Source organism: Liolophura sinensis, chromosome 10 (genome assembly GCF_032854445.1).
Source record: "Liolophura sinensis isolate JHLJ2023 chromosome 10, CUHK_Ljap_v2, whole genome shotgun sequence".
NCBI lineage: Eukaryota > Metazoa > Mollusca > Polyplacophora > Chitonida > Chitonidae > Liolophura > Liolophura sinensis.
This window is the reverse complement of record NC_088304.1, coordinates 30,983,677-31,010,500: the sequence shown is the minus strand read 5'-3', so window position 1 is coordinate 31,010,500 and position 26,824 is coordinate 30,983,677. Positions and strand designations below refer to the sequence as shown.

General features: G+C 38.6%; 1 protein-coding gene across 1 annotated transcript in view; it reads right to left on the bottom strand.

Moving 5' to 3' along the window:
- The window catches only part of LOC135476534 (sodium- and chloride-dependent GABA transporter ine-like), a 31,743-nt gene continuing 4,919 nt past the window's right edge, over window positions 1-26,824 (bottom strand). The window contains exons 2-14 of the mRNA XM_064756581.1: window positions 23,692-23,988; window positions 16,797-16,931; window positions 14,772-15,054; window positions 14,312-14,444; window positions 12,839-12,973; window positions 11,643-11,746; window positions 10,662-10,786; window positions 9,440-9,552; window positions 8,039-8,179; window positions 6,633-6,732; window positions 5,891-5,991; window positions 3,505-3,675; window positions 1-2,620 (exon numbers count right to left, since the gene is read on the bottom strand). Of these exons, the coding sequence (XP_064612651.1) occupies window positions 2,486-2,620; window positions 3,505-3,675; window positions 5,891-5,991; window positions 6,633-6,732; window positions 8,039-8,179; window positions 9,440-9,552; window positions 10,662-10,786; window positions 11,643-11,746; window positions 12,839-12,973; window positions 14,312-14,444; window positions 14,772-15,054; window positions 16,797-16,931; window positions 23,692-23,932 (1,917 nt within the window). The 5' untranslated portion in view covers window positions 23,933-23,988 and the 3' untranslated portion in view covers window positions 1-2,485. The remainder of the gene's footprint in view (window positions 2,621-3,504; window positions 3,676-5,890; window positions 5,992-6,632; window positions 6,733-8,038; window positions 8,180-9,439; window positions 9,553-10,661; window positions 10,787-11,642; window positions 11,747-12,838; window positions 12,974-14,311; window positions 14,445-14,771; window positions 15,055-16,796; window positions 16,932-23,691; window positions 23,989-26,824) is intronic.

Genomic DNA, 26,824 nt, shown 5'->3' with positions numbered 1-26,824 from the left:
AAACCAAAGGAAAAAATTTACGATGGAATGTTCTAAATTCTAAGATGATTACGTTTCTTAGTACATGTGTACCTGCCCGTGTTATGTGAAACATGAGTAACTTACCGCTTGAAAATTGTGAACTAGTATAAACAAACGAGTAAAACTTATCTGTAATAATAAAATAGATAGCTATCTATAATGACACAATGGTTTTAAGATGACTTACTGTAATTCTTCAACCTTTTCGCACGTTTGCAAGATGTTTAATCAAGCATTTCTAAAGGCATTTTTCTGTAGACAGATAAAATGACACTTTTTGTGAAGCCGTGAAATTGGTCCACTCCACAAATTGAAGTTTTTTCTCCAAAATCTAATTTAAAGTGTAGACAAATTGTACTGAAAGTAGCTCTTTCATGTGTGAAAAGGTTGAGGAATTAGAGCATATGTATACAACAATATAAAAATCATGCCCATAAAACTAATAAAAATGGTTCCTGCTAAAATTAAGACATATACATGCGCAGCACTATGGTTTAAAGCCGACTCAATGGAGCTTGCAATATTGATGTTTTAAAACAGAAAATGGACTGTCAATACTTTTATACAATGCATGATGAAATGTCTTGTCCACATCCATTCTTTAATTCACCAGCCATCACAACAGAAAAAATTTCTGATCAATGTATGATCAAATGTCTTGTCCACATCCATTCTTTAATTCACCAGCCATCACAACAGAAAAATTTTCTGATCAATGTATGATCAAATGTCTTGTCCACATCCAGTCTTTAACTCACCAGCCATCACAACAGACAAACTTTCTGATCAATTTTAATACTATCAATGAAGTTCATTCTGAATTCGCATACATGTAATACATTGTCAGACAGCTCAGCCATTTGTACCACTGTACAGGTTGATACAACTTTGGTGCTTTACCACTCATGTACCAGTCACTCAACAGTACCATACTGATACCAGTTTTGCCTTTTTATTTCTAATGTCTTTAAGATCATCTCCATTTAAAAGTAACAGTGCGTAAATCTGCACAGCTGGTTCATTCCTGGTTGAGTAAATCGCCAATAATTCCATGGAACTTTCCACCAACTTTTCACCCAAAAGCGCTTCTGTACAAAGCTGGTGTACATCATTTGTGGACATTTCACAAGGCTTTTTCACGAACTATTAACCGTTTTTCTCCACAGCTCGCACACCAGAGTGATTTAATCTTTGGTGAAAAACAGAGCTGTCATCCCTGGGTCATATCCATGGCAAATTTCTGTTGGGTGGGTAGGGGTGGGGGGGTCACGTTAGAAATATCAGAATTGAAATATCGAAACGTTCTATAAAATTATAGGTAATTTTGTACTCCTAAGTGTCTCCATGTATTATGCCCTGTATAAAATCCCTCAGATGCCGAAGCCGCTGTCAAAACGCAACACATTTCGTGAATATCAACAGTCATGTATCTTTGGAATTCTGGTTCCCTGCAGAATCTTGCACATCTCAGCAAACCGTGCTGGACATGTTCTTTGACAGTGCTGTATTTATCTTTGTGGGATATATGGAAGAGTCACAATATAGAAATATAAATAGTTACTTTTCTATTCATAAATCCCCTTTGACAAAATTTTACGAAAATTACACAATGCAAATAGTGCAAAGTGGCCACAGAAAATGGCCATGTCTAAAATTTTAAAACATGAAGAAAAAATGGAACTGAAAAACCACTGACTTCTTGTTCAGATTTAATCAGGTCATGTCCACAATGAATTCTCCAGAAGGCAAATGAGCATGTGTGTTAAAACACGTGAGTGAACCAAGAGACTGGATACCTCAACAGTCTTAACATGAAGTAGTCATTATATGATCCTATAGAAATCCGAGATTATGATGGAGTTACAATTAAAAGAACAAAGAAAATACATGTATGTGCCTTTCAGCAAAGCGAATGACTTCAAACAATCATGATAATCCCACTCTCCTTGAAGAATATAAAAATGTGGAGAAAATAAATGGTGCATTAAACATCCTAAAAACATTATACCTCTTGATTTTTAAAAAGATCAAACAAAAAACAAATGCAACATTAAACAATGAATAATCATTAAAAGACATACAAAGACTTTTTTTCCGCCATGATCAACAGTGGGTACAGAGCAAGACAGTGGTCATGTATTGAAGAAACATGTTATAAACATTTGTAGACGCATGTATAAGTAAAACTAATCTTAACAAATACACATTTAAATGTACATAAGAGAAAAAACTACCTCAGAAAATTTTCTTTTTCATTACCACAAATTTGATGTGAAAAATAACCTTCTCTATCAATAGTACAGACATACAGGTATCCAAAACATGGCATACTGTGCAAAAATAATGACATGATTTCCTGGCTTCAACCAGTTCACCATCATCACCATAACACTTCTGCAAGGCTACGACAACGACATCACTGAGGCCAAACAATTACACTACTGTAATGAGGTAAGTTGGGTTATCACAGAGGAGGTTTTCCCCCGTTCATCAGATAGGCATCCTGTTTCTCCTGGAGGGGCATGTCTGTTGCGGTGTATGCGTACGCAGTTGAAGACTGACCCTCGCGCATGGGGGAGCGCAGAGCGTTCAAGAAGCGCTGGAACAAAAGGGATATAGACAAATTCCACTGCAGTCTTTGACACTGGTCGACAAAATGTGTGTTTCCGTTTTAAAGGTTGTTACAATGACAGTACAGCTGTAATTGTATCTGAATACTCTATTTGCTCAAGCCAATGAGCCAAGGAGGCCTAGGTCTACGGGACAATCATTGATCCTGATTTAATAATGATTATTATTACTGTTATCTTATTAACCCTCTGTGCATGATCGAATGATGTATTTGATTGCTTGTTTAACACCATAATGAAGACTTTTCATTTACACAATGTTGGTCTGACATTTATCGGCAGAGCAAACTAGAAGGCCTTGGGTATTTCCCACCCAGCTATGGTATGTATTGACAAACATTCTCACATCTGACACATACATGTATATATGGACACCCTATTGGTGGAAAATGAGTGGTCTTCTGAGAAATTGGCTACACTGGCATCATCTACCATCATGAAGGCTCCGTGAGAGCTGTAGAATTTCCAGAAATTCCCTGTCCGAGGCCATGACAAAAGAATCTCCAGCTTGTGTGTACGAGGGGTTAGTCAATTTGGGGGAAATTCTGTGGAATCCCATGTCAGACTGTTTGGTGATCCTGTGATGTATTTTGACAGAAGCCATCTCATTTGGATGCCAGAGTGGCACAATTGTTGGAATTAAACTTCTGGTTAAAAATATGTCAGGAGAATTCGCGTGAAAATTTTGTTTTGTTTCTTCCTTTTTTTCTCCAGGGAAGGGCCATTTTTAACCAGGTATGTATGCTTTAGGTTTTACGTCGTACTTAAATTTTCAGTGAAAAGGCAAAGAGGAGTCGCTAGGTGTGTGTACATATACTGTGTCACCAGCAAGATGAAGTTCATTTATTCTTACCTGCCAGATACCCTTTCCTTCTGCCTTGTAGAAGGCGTGGCATGCGGCACCAGGGATACAGATGATTGACATCAGAGCGATGACCCATCCTAAGCCAACTGACCAATCAGGATACACGTACTTTCCAAGTTTGACAGGTGCATACTGGATCATGCTAAATATCCATATGCCCTGAAAAGATCAATGGTCATGCAAACTACATTTCCTCAAATTAAAAATTATTTCTGTACGCATAAATCTATTTCATTTTGTTTAGGACTGTCTGGTTGTCGATGCAAATACTGATCCAGAGAAATCAAAAGTTCCGTTACTCTGTCTTCTAGCTAGTTGTAAGATGTGACTCAGTCTTGTAACTGACTGAGAAATGTTTGCATACACATGGACATGTATGTATACATAATCACCTCACTCTGAAAATACCCTCGGACAAACCTTCCCACTTGTGACACACTTAACATTGGTGGAAGACTTTGGTCAGGTCACACAAGTGTGGTCGACGTCTTATTGTTACAAACTTGACAAACGCTCGCAACACAAACAACGAGAACAATGGGAATCTCCAACTTCTGTTCACGGCCAGTTTTAATCCACCACCATCAGACAATCTGGATCACTTAACAAGGGGTGGGTTTCATGAAGTGTACTTTAGTGCTTAAGCCAGTTAGTTGGAGAAGATGAGTAAAATATTATTTTCCCTTAGTTGTTCTGAAATGTTTATTTTGATCTGTTCGACTGGTCTTTTCAACCATATGCTGTCACAGTTTAGAGATCTGGTTATTAATATGTAAGGAAATCACAACGCGGTTTTTACAACCTCCATGGCCGACTATCGTCTGTGTCTTCACACCAGAATGTCCTGATCACCTGACCTTCCAGGACTGGGTGAAGTCTAAAGCCTGTCACTCACGAGAGCTATCTGCTGAAAGTCCAACTTTTACAAGTTCTAAATCTCACTGGTATTTTATGAGATTTATTCTCCGTTATTGAGATTTATTGTCCGTTTGCGAATATTTTTCAACTACAAGTAATTGTAGGATGAAATTCAAATTAACTCAGAGGAAAATGATCGCTGACACCAGAAATCACGAATGAACTAGTGACGCTAACAGGTCGTTGTTGCTAAACTTTCCTCACAACTCACTTTATTCATTTATTTATTTGATTGGTGTTTTATGCCGTACTCAAGAATATTTCAGTTATATGACAGTGGCCAGCATTATGGTGGGGAAGAAACCAGGCAAAAGCCAGGGAAAACCCATGACCATCCACAGGTTGCTGACAGACATTCCCATGTGCGGCTGGAGAGGAAACCAGCATGAGCTGGACTTGAAGTCACAGGGACCACACTGGTGACAGGCTTCTGCGCTAGCGTGCTAACCAACTGAGCCACGGAGGCCCCCTCCTTAGAGCTCAAGAAAAACTTTGGGGTTTATTCGACAATTTCAGCTTTCAGTGCATCTTATCTTTCCTTCTCCCTTTTCAATTCTTCTTTCTCTCAATATCAACTCATTCCTCTCTCTATTCTGGATGCATATTGTCTTTTTCTTTCTTGCACTCACTGATATTTTCTCTCTTGTAGCCTTTCTCGTCTACCGGCACTTTGACTGACAGCTACTGTATCACATCACCACGTAACTACATGTACATTTCCGAATAGGCCCGAATCTAACATCGGTATCAGTCATGAACTGATCGATAGTAAACAAACATGTTGTCGCCTGGATAATTCAAGATGAAAGTTTGAAACTTTACTACAATAATATGGGACATGGCTAAAAGCTGTAATTTTGCACATAAGCTGTATTCAATGAAATCTACCATACTGTGGAATTTCAATTTTCAAATCTTGATCCGACTACCTTCTTTCAATAGCTCTTAGTTAAGTGAACTTTGTATCTCTACAACGTACGCTGTGATAGTGTGGTTAAGTTCTCACTTAACTACGTGCACTTCATGAAAACGGCCATAGGTTTGACCAACACTTGAATGCCAGTAGAGTTGATAAAAAATATTTAGAGCCTCTGTAGCTGAGTGGCCTAATAGCATAACTGTGCAGCACAATGACTTAGTAGCCTCTCACCACTGCGACCGTTGTGAGTTCAACTCCAGCTTATGTTGCCTTTCTATTGGGTCATCTGTGGGGTTTCTGTTCCTACCAAGTTTATAAACAACAAACATTTTTTGTATTGCAGCATACTTTGGTGAATAAAACAAAATAAAAATGAAAATGAAAAAGATCTGCCAGCAGCCTGCAGATGATAGTGGTTTCCCCCACCCCCCCCTCCAAAGGCTCTGCTTGGTATCCTCTCACTACAATGCTGGCCGCTGATTTGTAAGTGAAATACAGCATGCATCAATTGAATCAGATATTAATAAAAATACTTACAAAAATGAGCAATGGGGAGAGGACATACCAACAGACAACAAAGAAAATGGACGGTGGGGAGCCAGTCATCTCTTCTACATTTCGAGCCAGCCGTTTTGCACCTGTAAAACAGAACACTAACTTCAATGTTTTGCTGATTTATGTAATACTTTACATTTAATTATGTGAATATTTAACTTCAAGCTGAATTACTGGCATACAAAATTTCCTTTATTTTTTTTCCTAACATTTTTGAAGGATTCTGTCGTCTAGGACGAAGTGCCCTAAGACGACGCGAATTTACAAGATGAAATTCTCAAGGAGTCTTATCCATTACCCTTTATGAAATCATCACACCGTCAAAGTAGTAGATAATGACAAACCCACCCACATATGTACGGTGTGATTAAAACAAGAAGAGATTCCCATTGGCTGACAAAACAATTGGCAATGAAAACCAGAAATTTGATCGTAACAAGCTCAACAATTGACTGTTACTATCATTATGATGAAATCATTCCAACTTTATATTTCTATTTAGTTGGGAAAGATTTGACCAGATATTTGACAGAAACAGCCTCGTTCTCATCAAAATAAGCCTACATTCCAAAAACAAAATCATTATGTGAAGCGCTGTGAATCATACTGCCATTACAACCATAATAAGCTGAAGGAATAAGAAAAAACCATTTGAGGAACTTCATTTCATGTTTGCTTTTTCTCATCACACACTGACTTTATTATTTTGCAAATAATTCATTACCATAAATCCATGTTATTGCGATGACCTCAAAAAAGGCCAAGTACATGAGTGATAAGGCAGCGGCGTAGTAATCTATCAGTCCAAAATAATAGATCCCTCCCTGAAATTAAGGCAATTATGTTAACATCCTTCTCATTTTGTGTATAATAATATAGAAAACATTTGGTTTACAGGTGAACATAATAGAACATAAAAGCCAATGTGACTTACATTTACAACAATTGACTGTCTTTAATTCATTGAAAAATAACATAGAAATGCCACAAAACCAATTATTTTTGAACTTGGATTTCACTGAAAATAAAATAAAAATGTCACAAAAACAATTATTTTTGAACTTAGATTTCAATGGAAATAAAATAAAAATGCAACAATAGAGCCTATTTTTGAACTTGGATTTCTACAATCCTTAAAATGATGTTTAACTTTCCTTTGATGAAAGTTTTTTCAAATTTTCTTCAATGACTTCAAAAAAATTTCATATTTTGTTTAAAGTTTCCACACACGAAAAATGCCTTTAGACTTAATACCTCCTTCTGCAAATCTTTGGAAGGATTTATAAATGTATCTTCTGAAAAGCTAGAGATTGGATTTTTAAAGAACTATAACTGCATTGTGAGGAAGAACACTTGGTTCAGATTGAAAAAAAAAATCAGACCAATTACATGCAAACAAAAACTTGTGCATGTCAACATCAGTCAAGATGTCATGGCAGTCAATATTTTGGTTGGAGGAAATAACATGTAGTGTGCCCAGTGTAAACAATCTACCCCTAGCAAGCTACAAACAAACCTTCCCACATGTGATGTACAGATCTATATACACACCACACTGGTAAAACACAGCTCATAAACTGATTAACATTTTACAATAAATGTAACACAATTCAATATGCCAGGTAAGGACGGAGAAGATCAACAAATTCCAGGTCAGACGCCAGGAATGAGGCGCCAGGAATGAGGCGCCAGGAATGAGACGCCAGGAATGAGGCGCCACCTGGTGGATCCTAGTGGTTGATGATTAACCATATCGACCACTAGGCCATGGCTTACACCAACTAAATTGTTAAATGACAGCAATGTATTTGACTAAAGACACTAATCAAAGTATAAAGAAATAAACTTGGGAATTCTGAGTTCAAACTCTTTTGTTGTTGAAATATTAGGCAACATTTGTTGACATTAATTTACCCGTCACCTGTCTCACTTTTACCGTTCACCTGTCTCACTTTTACCGATCACCTGTCTCACCCTTTTCCAGAAGCACAAAAGAAAACCTCTTCTCAAGTTCACAAACATTCACCTCCTCAATTTTCTTCATCGTTCTTCTACTCTAAATTACTTCTTGTGAACTGTTTTCACAAGAATCTTTCATTGAGAATTGTTCATTGATGTGGCCCTTATTACCTGAAAGACACATGGCAGTCCACAGATGAATGACACCAGACAGATGATGGCAATGCTAAACTCCTTCCGCTTGAAGAACTTCTTCATCTGAACTCCAAAGTGGTCATGGATTGTGGTGACGACAACTTCAACAGATGCAAACTGAAAGCAGAAAGGAAATGAAGAACAACATTAGTTACATGTTTACACAGTGACAGGATACGCAAATATATGGTGTCAATAATCCTCATATTATTGACACCAATATCAAGATTCTTGACACCATACAGACACCAATATGAGAACTATTGACACCATATATTCGCGCATCGTATCCTTGAGTAACCATGTAATGAATTTATCCTGCAAATTTATCCTCTGGTGCTGGGAGGAGATTGACCTCCTCTGGTACCGGGAGGAGATTGACCTCCTCTGGTACCGGGAGGAGACTGACCTCCTCTGGTACCAGGAGGAGACTGACCTCCTCTGGTACCGGGAGGAGACTGACCACCTCTGGTATGGAGAGGAAAATGACCTCTGGTGCTGGGAGGAGATTGACCACCTCTGGTACCGGGAGGAGACTCACCACCTCTGGTACCAGGAGGAGACTGACCTCCTCTTGTATCGGGAGGAGAATGACCTCCTCTGGTACCGGGAGGAGACTGACCACCTCTGGTATGGAGAGGAAAATGACCTCTGGTGCTGGGAGGAGATTGACCACCTCTGGTACCAGGAGGAGACTCACCACCTCTGGTACCAGGAGGAGACTGACCTCCTCTTGTATCGGGAGGAGAATGACCTCCTCTGGTACCGGGAGGAGAATGACCACTTCTGGTACGGAGAGGAGACTGACCACCTCTGGTACGGAGAGGAGGCTGACCACCTCTGGTGTCGCGAGGAGAATGACCTCCTCTGGTACCAGGAGGAGGCTGACCTCCTCTGGTACGGGGGAGGAGATTGACCTCCTCTTGTACCGGGAGGTACCTCTGGTACCAAGAGGAGATTAACAAGTTTAGAAGCCAGGTGAATTGTGAATTTTGATGTGTCTGTTGACAGTCCATTACTGAGTTCTGCAATATTTAAGGCTGGTTTATTTCAGGTTGCACACACTAGACACAATTATCTATAGCAGTTATCCATTTTGTATCAGCTTTTTGTGTCCTTACTCTTTTTTATTTCTACTTGTCCAGGTTTCATGAAGTGCAATTTTAAGGAAAACTTCTATCCTCCTCAAAGCAGGTTTTTCAATAACTGTAATTTTAAGATTGACTTTCACACTGCACTCGAGTACAGCATTAATAAACACCAACCAAATACCAGAATCAAATACAGAAACAGAAATACACTTATTTGGGTGACACTGAAAGCCGTGGATTTCCAGTGTTTGAAGATCTCCTTTGTTGCTTGTACAGCAGACATTACCTGACTGTCAATGCCCAGACAGATCAGCATGAAGAAGAACAAGAATGCAAACAGCTGAGGAATGGGCATGGACAAAAAGGCTTCTGGGTAAATAATGAACACCAGCCCAGGACCTAAAACCAATCAGAAAACATCTCGCTGTAAGTGAGGAAGTATGAGGATTATTTTTCTAATGGTTCAATTGGTCTCATTTATTACAACATTCACTTTGATACATGTTGTATCAGCAGACAAAGAAAACAATTTCAGAAAATATTTAGAATCATTTTCTAAGCAATTTCAGTAAAGAATTTGAATTATTTTTGCGCAAACTTATCCACCATGCCTTTTACTCACAATAAAAACAGATAAAAAGTACTTTAAAGACTTTTTGGGATTTACACTTCAGTAGTTTGGGACAGGTTTTATTTCTTTTTTTTCAGTAAATTTGTAATACAAAGTTTTGTCCTGTGATTACTAATTCACATTTCACTAGATTCTGATCAGTTTATCAATCTTACGGGCCCACCTGAGAGTGCTCAGTGAAGTTGGATGAATTTATTATCAGACAAACTCAAACGACAAAAGTTTTGGCATTTATATGTATCAAACTTTGGGTGAAATACAGCACTCATAAAAGGAAAAAAAATACCATGCAATGCGCTTAAAACCCTCAGTCTTGAGCACACGAACAATGTAAAGAATAGAATCAACTTAACGGTGGTATGTAATAATGTGTAGATCTTCTTCGGGTGGCATTTAGAAGGTTGTGAAACCAAAGCAGGAGAATACCTTTTTAGAATAACAACTTTTTTGTTTATTTCAGACTGCCTCTCCAGACTCTTATATAAAATTTAACTTAAATGACCCCTATGACCTTGAAGAAAAAGATCAAGGTCGCTGAAAATCAACAGGGTTCTCCCTCATACCAAGGTGTAAGTGTGGTGTAAGTTTGGTGAACTTCGGCCAAACTGTTCTAGAGAGAGCATGTTTACAAGCCTTTTATAACATTTAACTTAAATGACCCAATGACTTTGAAGGAAAAGGTCAAGGTCGCTGAAACAAAAGGGTTCTTCCTTAAGACAAAGTGTACAGTGTATGTGTGGTGTAAATTTGGTGAATATGGCATAAATCCTTCTAGAGATATGGACAGACACACGCCGCTAGATACGAAAATACCCCTTGGCCAATATTGGTTGACCGAGAGGTAAACGAAACTTTGTCTGTATTGGTAGCATCTCACCTTGCGAGACAACATCTGTGACATCTGCCTGTTGTTTGTATGCCAGGTGCCCCAAAATGGAGAAAATGACGAATCCAGCCAAAAGGCTGGTAGCTGAGTTTATAGCTGTTACTGTGAGGACGTCCCTGCATGCACAAGAGCAACAAGCAAATTAAAAGAAATTAAGCCCCGCGCTAAATAGTATGCAAAGCTTCTAAATGGATCAAGTCCGCTTTCAAACTTGATCTGAGGTCAAGAATGAACTAGAGCACAAAGTGTTCAGGAAATCAGATAATATATGAAGATGACACACAACCAGAATCAAGGAAGTTAATAAATATGCAAATCTTATGCATGATCTGGTTTTAGAATCTGATGTCCGGTTAATACTCAAAAAGGACAATGTGCACAAAATTTTCAAAATCGCACGACACTTGGAGTAGTTGCTCCATGAATCAATGAGAACAACTAAATTCAGTAATTCTGAAAAATTTATAAGGATGGATTAGGCTGGATTTGAAACTTGATCTGAGGTTCCACAAAGTAAACCCAAATACAAAATACATGTAGTATCAAAATATGATTGACAGAGATACCCAAGTCATAACAGCCCCAGCCTACCCTTAAAGCATGAGAAAAATTTTAATAAGCTCATATATTTATTTCTTTGATGGTGTTTTATGTGGGAGGAAACCGGGGGAAACCCATGACACTCCGCAGTTTGGTGGCAGACCTTAACACGTACATCCAAGGAGGAAGCCATCACGAACTGGACTTGAACTCACAACGACCGCATTGGTGGGAAACTCGTTGATCATTGCGCCGTGCTGGTCTGCTAACTCCCTTGGCCGCGGAGGTCCCAATAAATCCATATCAGCCACCTTTACATGTGATTTCACAGAAACCTAAAATTTATTAATGCCTTCACTTTTGCAGGGAGACATACTCACGTCAATGTACCTATACACTGACGTGAAACAACCAATTAGCCTCACAGCTTACTTGAATATGTTGTTGTTGAAGCGGTTGTAGCTGGACATTGCAATCAGGCCCCCGAAGGCAATGCCAATGGAATTGAAGTTCTGAGCCGCAGCATTGACCCAAACCTGTGAAGAGAATGACATGTGAATAGATAATATTTTTACCCCCGGCAAAGGAGGATAGCCTATGGTTTTGCTGGCATTAATTATTTGTCTATCTGTGTACGACCATGTATTTATGTAATTGGTGTTATGTCTATTTATTTCATTGGTGTTTAACGCCGTACACCGATCAAGCAGGGATTCATACTTGTGGATTTTAGACCCCGGTATTTGGTGGTGCAATTCTGTTAAAAACTGACTATCAGAGTTAAAAAAAACTCGATTCTGTGTTTTTCTTGTATAAATACTCAAATTTTTGGATAAATTCAAAACTATATGCGCAGCCATGGGGTCGATTTCGATCAAATTGGTCATGTGTGTAATGGCTGTAATTAAATTATTTGATTTATTTATTTATTTTATCATTTTATCGATCATTTGCAGGCTTCTGACAGACCTTCCCAAGTAAGGCCAGAGAGAATGTCAGCACAAACTGGACTTGAAGTATTAAACTAAAATTAAGCTTTACATATATGCAAACTATGCAAACTTCCAATGAATGTCGCTTTGATACATGCTATCCCATTGGCTATCCCATTGGCCTGTGCATCTCCAGTGGACCAATGAGTGAGCTTCTAAGAAATTACGAACTGTATACAACAACGCAATGATTGTTTGACAGCTGTATGTAATGGCTAACAATGCTTTCTGACTGGCTACAGAGGACGATTAAAACCGAAAACAATCCTACTCACTCGACAGTCAAAGGCTGGTTCGAAAACAGGATACATCTCTTTGAATACTGCTCACAATAGGTGTGAATGTAGTTTTCTTACATAGTGATAATCCAACCTCCCTTGTTTTAATTTCTGATCCAGATTACACCGCAGGAAACAAAAGAGGATTATAGCCACCCATGATAATACCTGTTAGACGTGCTTGAGTAATTTCAGCCAAATTATAACATGTGTGTATCTAAACTTGCTTGTATGTATCTACAGGAAAGCTTCCCATACATGCATTGCTAAATTTATCCTTCATTTTCTCTTCCAGGAGGGACTATATCAGTGACCTGATACGGTTTTAACTCATGACTTTGAATGGCTGGTCACTGACCGTGGCATCCAGCAGAAGTTCCCAGCGTGGACGGACGAAATAGAGAATCCCATCAAGGGATCCTGGTAAAGTGAGGCCTCGCACCAGCAGAATGATCAGCACCAAGTAAGGAAAGGTGGCGGTAAAATACACAACCTGACCACAGAAACAAACAGCCCTGATTAATCAAATGGTCAAATCAATAAACTGATGAAATAACAAATGACTGGGGCATATAACTCTAGATATCAGCTCTATTTCAGTTGTAGAATGAATGATAATGGCCTTATACCACATGGGCAGTATTTCAGCCACATTGTGGCAGTTCCGTAGAACCAGTGACTTTATTAGAAGGTGGTTTCCAGCATGCTATTTCAGTACAATTTTGAGCAAGTAGCTGTCTACTTTCACCAAAGTTCCTATTTGACTTCATGCAATTCTCTGCCAAGTAGCTGGCTACTTTTTCAGTATAGCCTTTTACTCAAAAAAGACAATGAAAGTTCTGAAGCAGAGAACTGAGTGAGTGAGTGAGTGCTTGGGATTTAATGTCGTACTCAACAATTTTTCAGTCATATGACGACGAAGGAATCCTTAGGGTGCATGTACGTGTAATGTGCCTCCTTGTTGCAGGACGGATTTCCACCGCTCTCTTATTTAGTGCTGCTTCACTGAGATGACTTACCGAAGGCAAGTAAGCCGCCCCACCCGAGCCATTATACTGATACGGGTCAACCAGTCGTTGCACTATCCCCTTCATGCTGAACGCCAAGCGAGGAAGTTACAACTTCCTCTTTTAAAGTCTTAGGTGTGACTCGATCAAGGATTGATCCTGGATCTACCGGTCCTGAAGCGGATGCTCGCAGAGAACTGAAGTTCTACATGTATTTCAATTGCAAAATCCACATGACGTTTCCCTATGACGTTTGTCAATGAAACTAGTCTTAATTGGAGCTAAAAGATATCAGATGTAATTTATACACGTCTCTTCCAAACTGTCATGGAGCAGAATTTGTTAACAATTCACAAAAAATAAACACATTATTAAGCTAAAGATCTTCCTCAACTAAATGGAATGATATGCAATTTATTAATTGTACTCAGAAGTTGTTTGGCACCCCATGGAAAAGAGGGAATTGGTTCAGATCAAGTCAAGCATAGGTTAGTTTCACGAGTGAAGGAAACGAGAGGCAATACTTCACACGCTGTGGTAGTCAACTGTGAATATTTCACTCCTGCTACTGTATCCAGTAACCAGATTGTTTATTTATTTATCTGATTGGTGTTTTACGCCATGCTCAAGAATATTTCACTTATATGACAGCGGCGAGCATCATGGTGGGGGGAAACCAGGAGTCTGGAGGAAATCCATGACCACTCGCAGGTTGCTGGCAGAGGTAACCAGATTATGTATTTTACTTAAGCAGAGAGAAGAATTAACCCAGGCTTGAAATTCTGGCTATTATCCACGGTATCTCTCTTCACATCTGAGCTTACCTTTCCCGTTGACTTTGGTCCCTTAAAAATACAAAAGTAAACAACAACCCATGCGACAAAAAGTACAAGGGCTAAATCCCATTTGATGGTCCCAAAGTCATCTATACCAGAAGTCTTCTGTAGTACCACTCTCCTGCAAAGTCACAAAGCACACAGGTAATTATCCTAGCAAAACACACAGGTAGCAATTTGGCTTTGACTAAAATCTGAAACCAGAAATGAAATTATTTGCAAAAATATTTGAAGATTGGTTCAAATCTTAAATGTTTTGGAATATGACAGAGGATTTAATCTGGGTGTCAAGGTACATGTCGTCATAGATACATGTCGTATAGATCGTCATTTCAATCTTAAATTTTGGTAAAATATAATATTTAGGGCTTGAGATGGTTTGCAGGAAACTCATTTTTATGTAAATCTCCACAATATTTATGTTATTCAAACATTCACACACACTCACTCATAAAAATCCTGAGTTGGAGAGATGGTGTCGTTTGGGCGACGCACAATCGCATCTACGGTGGAGTTGAAGTTGTCAATGAGCGTGGAATTGATGGTGGAGTTTGCACCAGTTTGGTTGACAGAAGCATCCCAGCACTGGTCAGAGTTCCAGGTGTGGTTACAGTCACCCCAGGGGAGGGTGGAGTAAAAACTGTAACCCAGGTAATACATGGCCCAAGTGATGATCACATTGTAGTAGGTGGTGAACAGGAAGGAGATGACCACAGTGGCCAGGCCAGTACCTGCACATCAAGTAAAACACTACTGTCAATCTTCAACCTTTTTAACCACTTAAGCACTTGATTCATTCAAAAATGATTTGTTTGTGTCACTCAAGATTTAAGCTTTATAAAACTCTGCAGATTATTTCTTTAGACCATACTGTTCGCTCAGAAAGTTTCAAAATATTGGTTGAAAAGGTTGAAGAATTAGGCTCTAGACAGTTTGCCCAGTTTACAGTTTTGTGTGAGCTTTTCTTTTTTCTTGAACATATAAATAAAAACTCACTGTTATTTATGTGGTAATCAATTGCTAAATGACCCAAATTCCATCCAAGACTACAGAAAAGCTGGTAATCTTTCCAAATTCTAAAAGACGACCAAGTGTGTACGTTGAATGGGGGTGGGGAAGTGGGGGTGGGTGGGTGATGGGTTGCTGGGCGTTACATGCAAGATGCACCTGGGATTGGGTGTGTGTGTGTGTTGTGGGGTGGGGGATGTGGGATTTCCTTACTTGGTGCTGATTATTCTGCTGGTGCGAGGCCTCACTTTACCAGGATCCCTTGATGGGATTCTCTATTTTGTCCGTCCACGCTGGGAACAACACACATTTACATGACCTAAAATTTTGGCCATCAAAAAACATTTTGTACGATTGTGAGACTAATGTTGATCTTTGGAAGGTGTTTTCAGGTTTGATTGGAAGTCAGGATGATATGCTATGAGAAAAGTGTTTTCAGGTTTGATTGGAAGTGAGGATGATATGTTATGGAAAAAGTGTTTTCAGGTTTGATTGGAAGTCAGGATGATATGCTATGAGAAAAGTGTTTTCAGGTTTGATTGGAAGTGAGGATGATATGTTATGGAAAAAGTGTTTTCAGGTTTGAATGGAAGTGAGGATAATATGTTATGGAAAAAGTGTTTTCAGGTTTGATTGGAAGTCAGGATGATATGCTATGGAAAAAGTGTTTTCAGGTTTGACTGGAAGTGAGGATGATATGCTATGGAAAAAGTGTTTTCAGGTTTGAATAGAAGTGAGGATGATATGCTATGGAAAAAGCGTTTTCAGGTTTGATTGGAAGTCAGGATGATATGCTATGGAAAAAGCGTTTTCAGGTTTGAATGGAAGTGAGGATGATATGCTATGGAAAAAGTGTTTTCAGGTTTGATTGGAAGTGAGGATGATATGCTATGGAAAAAGTGTTTTCAGGTTTGATTGGAAGTGAGGATGATATGCTATGGAAAAAGTGTTTTCAGGTTTGAATGGAAGTGAGGATGATATGCTATGGAAAAAGTGTTTTCAGGTTTGATTGGAAGTGAGGATGATATGCTATGGAAAAAGTGTTTTCAGGTTTGATTGGAAGTGAGGATGATATGCTAGGGAAAAAGCGTTTTCAGGTTTGATTGGAAGTCAGGATGATATGCTATGGAAAAAGTGTTTTCAGGTTTGAATGGAAGTGAGGATGATATGCTATGGAAAAAGTGTTTTCAGGTTTGATTGGAAGTGAGGATGATATGCTATGGAAAAAGTGTTTTCAGGTTTGATTGGAAGTGAGGATGATATGCTAGGGAAAAAGCGTTTTCAGGTTTGATTGGAAGTCAGGATGATATCCTACTGGAAATTCTTTCAGCACCACATGCAATATTTTATAGTATTGCATATGTTTCTTAAATATGCAAATTTGGGGCAATATTTTAGGGTAATTTACTTTATTGCTGGGAGAATAAATAAAAAGTGAAGGACACAACAATGACCACAAATAAACCTTTCAGCAGAGGGCAGATCTTGGCCATTGCCCCAACGGGCCCCTGGCGGGTGTATTGCCCCACTGCCAACTCCATGTACATCAGAGGAATCCCACACAGCACTAGCATGATGAAGTAAGGGATGAGGAATGCACCTGTAGCAGAAATGGAAGAAATTAGAAAAAGAGGAAAATTGGAAAATTAATTACACTAAATGTGCAAAACTTAAAAAGTTACATGTACTCATAAGGATCGTGGCATAACAGGTCTATGTATTCAATCATTGAACTGAAGTTTATTGCTGTACTTGAACATATTTAACTCACTTTGGACCAGAGTTAAATATCTTTCATAATTTTCCTTAATACCATCCACTTTCTTTTATTTTCCCATTTCATCAATCCTTTATATTTCTTATGTGATGTACAGATTTTCACTCAGAGACCGAGATCAAATCTGATTTTGCAGGATATATTCATTGAAAGCAACTGAAGTAATCTCCAACAAAAATCGAGCAGTTCTATGGGATGGAGAAACCAGAGTGCTCTAGGCATATAAGACTTCATGATTCGACCTTGGGCAAGTTACTAAGTTACTAACAAACCCACGATTTGACCTTGGACAAGTTAACTAACAAACTCATGATTCGACCTTGGGCAAGTTACTAACAAACTCATGATTCGACCTTGGGCAAGTTACTAAAAATTTTTTGCTGTTACACGAATTATTTATTTATTTGATTGGTGTTTTATGTGATACTCAAGAATATTTAAGTTATACTTCCGCAGCCAGCATTATCATGGAAGGACAGCAGGTCTGCCAGTCACATGGTACCTCAGTGGTGGTGGCGTCACCAGCAGGGCGCATTCTGGCTTTTAAGTAGGGAATTTGTATCAAAATGATGTAAATTTTGAGATGAATTCTACCTCCACAGAAGCAGGTATCAATTTGAACCAGTAATAAACAACATTAATGGTCCCATTCATGATGCCTGCAGCACTAGACAGACTGCAGGTTCTGATCAACGGAAGACTTTTCTATACATGTACGCTTCATTAAGCCTTTTAAACCGCACTGGCAATACAAACTAGTAGGCAGTAGCTTTGACCTACTGTATGTGTTTAAAATTTTCATATTCAATCAATTTTGCCTCCTGCTGTTCCTCCGCAAATATCATTCTTTTCACTGTTTCCAAGCTCTTACATAAAATACATGCATGTAATGATAACTGTTACTGTCAGGATTTTGAATAGGCTAGCATATTTATATCCCTACCCTAATACCTCAAACTTTTCGCACATAAAAGAGCAACTTTCAGTGCAACTTCTGCATGTTTTTACTTTGATTTTGGAGATAAAATTACATTAGTTGGCTTGGCCAGTTTCATGCAGGGATTCATAAAAAGTACAATGTTATCATTTTGCACAGAATGATACCCTCAGAATTTGCTTGATTAAACAGATAGCAAATGTGCAAAGTGGTTGAAGAATGACAGTATGTACAGGTACGCTGTAGATTTATAAGCAAATGGATAGGCCACTGTAAAAATGTAAAAAGATCAACCTACTTATGTTAAATCAAAAAAATTATAATACTCCATGAAAGAGTAAACTGGGAGTAAATTGGTGTATTATATTGACAGGTTCTGAGCAAACTGGCTGGAATGTGTTTATAAAGCCCACCCCCGTGGGGTGATTACAGCTGTTGTTTGTGTTATCATACAGAAGACCTAAAATGTCCGCAATGGGTTGAGGTCAGCAAGTGTCGCACGAGATGTACAGGCTCCCATTTCCCAAACAAGTGCGATAATCCCACATACAGGACAAAGGTACAGTCTTATTGACGTACAACTTATCTTACAACCACTGTACGATAAAAAAATGTTCTACGCCCTGGTTATTATCATGACTATATAGAGGAAAGTTAGCAGGAGGCAATAAACATTTAGCAGTCATATCTATTCGCAACAGATAATCCCTACCAGCCTCTCTTAATTAATCTCTTAATTACAACAGATATGTGGATGCTGTCACAAGTTATCACCACCTACAAAGAAACCCGCAGAAACCCTGTAGCAAACAGGCGATATTTATGGTGATAAATTAATAAATAAATATTACAATTTGAAATAAAAGCACGAAATGTAACAAAGGATAAAGCTATATAATTCACCCATCCATATTGCCTGAAATGCATGAACAAGCAGAGAGCTGATGAATCACTGTCTGCAAACCCAGAATTCTGTCAGTCTTGTCAATTGGATTGATTGATTGATTGATTGAGTGAGTTAGTGAGTTTAATGTTGTACTTAACAATTTTTCAGTCGTATGACGAAGAAGGAGTCTTTTTAGTGCACGGAAGGCGCATCCTTTCGCTGCTCTTTCATCTAGTACTGCTTCACTGAAGATGACTTACTGAATGCAAGTAACCCACCCCACCCAAGCCATTATCCTGATATGTGTCAACCAGTCATTGCACTATCCCATTGAAATCAATGCAGCAGTATGCTTGTGTATAGCTAGAATCCATCTGCAAATCCACATCATTTTGATATAAAATCACAGGTTGAAAGGTAAGCAAGTTCTGCGAGTGATCAGCCGTGTCCTACATCACCCAGCCGTGTGCTACATCACCTCAGGGATCTATACATGTATAAGCTACATGTGGGTGGTCAGCCGTGTCCTACATCACCTCAGGGATCTATACATGTATAAGATACATGTGGGTGGTCAGCCGTGTGCTACATCACCTCAGGGATCTATACATATATAAGCTACATGTGGGTGATCAGCCGTGTCCTACATCACCTCAGGGATCCATACATGTATAAGATACATGTGGGTGGTCAGCCGTGTCCTACATCACCTCAGGGATCTATACATGTATAAGCTACATGTGGGTGATCAGCCGTGTCCTACATCACCTCAGGGATCTATACATGTATAAGATACATGTGGGTGGTCAGCCGTGTCCTACATCACCTCAGGGATCTATACATGTATAAGATACATGTGGGTGGTCAGCCGTGTGCTACATCACCTCAGGGATCTATACATGTATAAGCTACATGTGGGTGATCAGCCGTGTCCTACATCACCTCAGGGATCTATACATGTATAAGATACATGTGGGTGATCAGCCGTGTCCTACATCACCTCAGGGATCTATACATGTATAAGCTACATGTGGGTGGTCAGCCGTGTCCTACATCACCTCAGGGATCTATAAGCTACATGTAGGTGGTCAGCCGTGTGCTACATCACCTCAGGGATCTATACATGTATAAGCTACATGTGGGTGATCAGCCGTGTCCTACATCACCTCAGGGATCTATACATGTATAAGATACATGTGGGTGATCAGCCGTGTCCTACATCACCTCAGGGATCTATACATGTATAAGCTACATGTGGGTGGTCAGCCGTGTCCTACATCACCTCAGGGATCTATAAGCTACATGTAGGTGGTCAGCCGTGTCCTACATCACCTCAGGGATCTATACATGTATAAGCTACATGTAGGTGGCCAGATGGAGACCAGTGCTAAGGAAGTAATTGAAAATCTATTTTTTTAGTAGATTTAAATCTACCAGTGTCAATATTGCGTTTCTCAGAAGCCCCTTTTAGTGATAAAATACTGTTCAAACATGTAATCGTTTAGGGCCGTAAGTTAGAGCTAAATACAGATTTGCAATAATATACCATAAACTCATGAGTAAATAAACTGACATTCCTTTGTTTTAATACCCTCATGAATGTCTAAAATGTTAACTGTAACATGAATGATATAATAGGCCTATCACAGAACACCTGTTTCATCCGATAATACACCATTAATGCCACATTAAGCAATGGCATGTCGGTTTAGTTATTATGTCCATGGCATTTATCACTGTCAAAAAGCCTTATCTGAGTTACAGAGTCACAGCGCAGACAAACAATTAAAAGCATATCCTGGTGACGCATGCCTATGATATCATATCCAGTAGCTGTGAATATCTCTTACCTTTGCCTACACTGCATCAGGCCTATGAAATCCATATATACATGTACTTGTTTGTATGTACCTGCTCTTCAGTTTATAGAAGGCTTCATAGCTCAGCCAGAGTGTAAGCAAAGGCAGTGATATCCAGAGAAAGATATAATATTAGACTTTTACCATAGTCTAGGATTCTACTAAGATCTGAAACTTTGGTTAAAATCAGATGAAAATGGACATGTCACTGGCACTGAAAATGGACATGCCACTGGCACTCAAAATGGACATGCCACTGGCACTCAAAATGGACATGCCACTAGCACTCAAAATGGACATGCCAATGGCACTGAAAACACTATATTTTATCTCAAGTTTAGCATGTAAAAATGCACTCTCAGAAGCACATGAATTCTTTAGAATGATACAAGGTTAACAGTTAAGTCTTTCTATTATAAAGACATTAACTTCACAAAAAAATCTTGCACCGCCTTTTAAGGTCAATGAATCAGTCAAGTCAGAATAAAGCAAGAATGTGTCACTTGAAGAACGCTAAACTTTACGTGAAATACAGAAATTAAGCAACTCCGATCACATGAGAATGAGTCATTCAACTATAAACTGGTACCTCAATCATGTCAAGGTAAGATGTCTCTAACTGGGTATAGCAACTCTAATCACATGGGAATGATACATTCAACTGTAAACTAGTACCTCAATCATGTCAAGGTCAGATGTCTCTAATTGGGTATAGCAACTCTGACCACATGGGAATGACACCATTCAACTATAAACTGGTACCTCAATCATGTCAATGTAAGATGTCTCTAACTGGGTATAGCAACTCTGACCACATGAGAATGACACCATTCAACTATAAACTGGTACCTCAATCATGTCAAGTTAAGATGTCTCTAATTGGGAATAGCAACTCTGACCACATGAGAATGACACCAATCAATTATAAACTGGTACCTCAATCATGTCAATGTAAGATGTCTCTAATTGGGAATAGCAACTCTGGCCACATGGGAATGACACCATTCAACTATAAACTGGTACCTCAATCATGTCAATGTAAGATGTCTCTAACTGGGTATAGCAACTCTAAATCACATGTGAATGACACCATTCAACTGTAAATTGGTACCTCAATCATGTCAAGGTAAGATGTCTCTAACTGGGTATAGCAACTCTAATCACATGGGAATGATACATTCAACTGTAAACTAGTACCTCAATCATGTCAAGGTCAGATGTCTCTAATTGGGTATAGCAACTCTGACCACATGAGAATGACACCATTCAACTATAAACTGGTACCTCAATCATGTCAAGTTAAGATGTCTCTAATTGGGTATAGCAACTCTGACCACATGAGAATGACACCAATCAACTATAAACTGGTACCTCAATCATGTCAATGTAAGATGTCTCTAATTGGGAATAGCAACTCTGGCCACAAGGGAATGACACCATTCAACTATAAACTGGTACCTCAATCATGTCAAGGTAAGATGTCTCTAACTGGGTATAGCAACTCTGACCACGTGGGAATGACACCATTCAACTATAAACTGGTACCTCAATCATGTCAATGTAAGATGTCTCTAACTGGGTATAGCAACTCTAATCACATGGGAATGATACATTCAACTGTAAACTAGTACCTCAATCATGTCAAGGTCAGATGTCTCTAATTGGGTATAGCAACTCTGACCACATGAGAATGACACCATTCAACTATAAACTGGTACCTCAATCATGTCAAGTTAAGATGTCTCTAATTGGGTATAGCAACTCTGACCACATGAGAATGACACCAATCAACTATAAACTGGTACCTCAATCATGTCAATGTAAGATGTCTCTAATTGGGAATAGCAACTCTGGCCACATGGGAATGACACCATTCAACTATAAACTAGTACCTCAATCATGTCAAGGTAAGATGTCTCTAATTGGGAATAGCAACTCTAAATCACATGGGAATGACACCATTCAACTATAAACTGGTACCTCAATCATGTCAATGTAAGATGTCTCTAATTGGGTATAGCAACTCTAAATCACATGGGAATGACACCATTCAACTATAAACTAGTACCTCAATCATATGTATAAGTATGTGGCTTGATGAGCTGCTGTCAGGCATGCAATTACATGCAAGAATTAATTCATTCCGTTAAATTTCACCCATTAAATGGGATAGACTTGCATGAAATGAATGCTGAAAATTTACATTTAACATATGCATTTATGTCTCTAAAATATCCGTCTGTAAAACAGAATTAAATTCAATTCAGGTTTTTCAAGGGATTTACAAATGAAGAAGACGCAATCATTATTCAAAGACTCAATCATTATTCAAACTGAGAAACAAACCTCAGTTTTTACACTGGATCAGAGTTGATCTATATTCAAATATACACCGCTTTCAGGCTTTTTAAAATCATTAAATTATAGTCAACTAAAGCTTGCATATACACAGTAATTTAAATAATTCTTTTCTGTTCTTCATTTTAATTAATCTTAAAAACAGCTGTTCTCAATACCAGTACATGTTTTTTGACGATTTCCCATCTGAAATCCATGAAGTTTGGCGCTTAAACATAGTACAAAAGCAAATGAGGTGGATTTTAAATGAAGGCTGGCATTCACCTGGTTAAAATGGCTAAAATGGGTTAAAATGAGTTAGTGATTGATCAAAAAAGATTGAGATGGGTAAAAAAGGGTAGTGCTTGAGTTCACTATATGTGCACATAAAAGATATTCTAATAAAATGAGCATGCAGCTTGATAAATTTGCCAACCATGAAGCTTAAAAAAGTATAAAAAAGAAAAAAACCAAAATCAAAGCAAACACTAAAGGGCTGAACAAATAATCACCAATGATCACAGATGATAAATCTTATAGCTCCATGTATACTCCTGCGCTTACCTCCCCCACTTTTGTGGCACAGATACGGGAACCTCCAGATGTTACCCAGGCCCACAGCATAACCCACGCACACCAGCACAAAGTCTATCTTTTTGGACCACTTGGGGCGTTCTTCCTGCAGAGCTTCACTCCCCCCACCCTCAGCCTCGGGGGTTTTCTCTATGTCCAGTTTGGAGTCTGGACACGGCATAAAGTCACCGCGACCAGCAGTGTTCATGTTGTACGATTTGCCCATTGTCATCAAATTTGTTGCTCTTCAGGCTTCTGGAATCTTTATTACTTGCTTATTTCAGGTACCTGTAAACAAAAGTAAAAATGCGAGTGAACGAGCGCTTATAGGGTTTAACGTCGTACTTGACAATCTTTCAGTCATATGACGACCAAGAAGTCCATGTAACATGCCTCCTTGTCGCAGGACGGATTTCCACCGCTCTTTTATCTGGTGCTGCTTCAGTGAGACGACTTATCGAAGGCAAATAAGTCACCCCATATCCACTATGCTGATAAAGGCCGATCAGTCATTGCACTTAATGCTGAACAGGCTGTAGAGAGTGTATAAACATGGAACAATGAACAGGCGCATAATCATGGAACAATGTACAGAGTGTACAAACATGGAACAATGTACAGGGTGTATAAACATGGAACAATGGACAGGGCGTATAATCATGGAACAATGTACAGAGTGTATAATCATGGAACAATGTACCGGGTGTACAAACATGGAGCAACGTACAGAGTGTATAATCATGGAACAACGTACAGAGTGTATAAACAAGGAAAATGTACAGGGTGTATAAACATGGAACAATGTACAGAGTGTATATACATGGAACAATGTACAGAAGGTATAAACATGGAACAATGTACAGAGTGTATAAATATGGAAAAAATGAACAGGGTGTATAAACATGGAACAACGTACAGGGTGTATAAATATGGAAAAACGAACAGGGTGTATAAACATGGAACAACGTACAGGGTGTATAACTATGGAACAATGCACAGGGTGTATAAACATGGAACAATGTACAGGGCATATAAACACTGAACAATATACAGAGCGTATAAACATAGAAGAATGTACAGAGAGCATAAACAATGAACAATGTACTGAGTGTGAAAACCTTATGAAAAAAATATGAAAAAAAATACGAAGTGTATGAAACTTTGCCCGCAAACACTTTTTCTACATGTACATTTACACAAAGCGATCAGTGTATTCATTTCATGGTTGTTCATTAAGGCAAAGGACAGATAAGCAAATAGACATGTCTACATTAGTGACAATACCAGCCCAATGTTTTCACTTAGCATCAGGCCGAGTGTAGATCAAAACCCATGCTCTGATCATTCCCAGATCATGACATGAATACAGATAATATTTTAATGTTATCTTTAGTCCAAAATTTCAAATGAACCCAAAAAAGACCAACATTAAACAGCGACAATTAATCAGGCCATTGTTCATATACTGTTCCTTTCTCATGATTGCTGAGAAAAATCCCACCGACATGCTTTCCTTTTCGCTTTATCTTCTTTCATGCTCTATTTTCATCTTCGGCACAGATATCACAAGAGTTCATTTCAGGCAAGGTACCATGCAGACTGAAATCAACTCTTCTGCACAGAGACACAGCAAAATATCCTCCCACACATGATCTTGTTGCACAGCGCAAATCTGTTTGCCGCTACAGTTTCCTCCTATTTGCTCTACCCAGTTTCCTCCCACCTGGCTGAGTTTACAGTGAAATATTCTCGAGTTGCACAAGATAGTGCGATTAGGCAGTAAAGGGGCACAGGCCAAAAAACCTTGAAAAACAGTTCAAATGCCGCTTAACAATGCCTATAATTATGCAAAATTTGTTTGAACAAAAAAAAACAAAAAACAGGTAAGTCGGCATGCATTCAACATACTGGAGGTCTGGTGTGTGTTTTATTTATTTTTATCTCATACATGGACTTTGGGCCTTTCACAATCAACTTCTCACCTGCTATTTGATAGTTATCCCAGTTACCTGCTATGCATGGCTGAGTTTTTATGTTTGCCAACATCTGTCTGACACCTTCAAAACTGATCTGCTCGGCAGGTGTACAGTGTAATTCTTCAATCCATTTGTACAAAAATTCACACGCTCAAAGACAATATTACTTTCAACATAATTTTTTCTGCTAGGATCTTTCTCAAGCGAATACAATTCCCTAGTTTTCTTCTATTTAAATACACCTACATGCTGAAGTTTCCGGACTTTGTACAAAACACACTTTCACACATGTGCACTACACAAAAATATCTGATCTTTTTCATGTTTGACACAAAATTCTTTACATTCATAGATCCTATTTTTCTGCACCACAGTATGTAATAATAATGCTGTATATACAGTAGGCTTATCTTTAAAGGTATTTAATTAGTTTCCAAATGGTGCATCATCTATCAATAAAGAAACAATCTCCTTACCGGTATATACATGTCGATCTATGTTATACTGGCCTCCTGTATTCAGCGGCATATGTTATGAGAATGTTTGCAAAATCAATGAGCAAACATATTTTTCAGTATTCCCATTAACTACGCGCATTATTCCAGCCGTGTTAACTTAATAAACGACAAAAAATTCCATGTAAGCTTCATAGGACATTAAAACCAGCAGTCGTCCGTCCTATAATTAATGCTTTGAATCACCCATCAGTATTTGGCCTATTCATATATATGAGGATACCTGTACCTTAACTATACTGTCATTCTTCCATGTTTTCCCATGTTTGCAAAGTGTTTATTCAAGCATATTACGAAGGCATTATTCTTTGCATATCGTTAAAATTATACTTTTTATGAAGCCCCGAAATTGGTCAATCCAACCCTTGTAGTTTTATTTAATACACCAAATTACAAACTTGTATAAATCGCACTGAAAGCTGCTCTTGCATGTGCCAAAAGATTGAGGAATTAGGGTATACGTGTGTTTACACTGATAATTACAATTAACATGACACATAGATGTATTAATGTATGCTAACACTCTGATATACTCTAAATCTTCAACCTTTGCAGCCACTAAAGGACTCTCTTCAGTGGAATTATGCACACAATTATTATGAAAATGTCACTAAAAATGATTTGTCTGTGTCA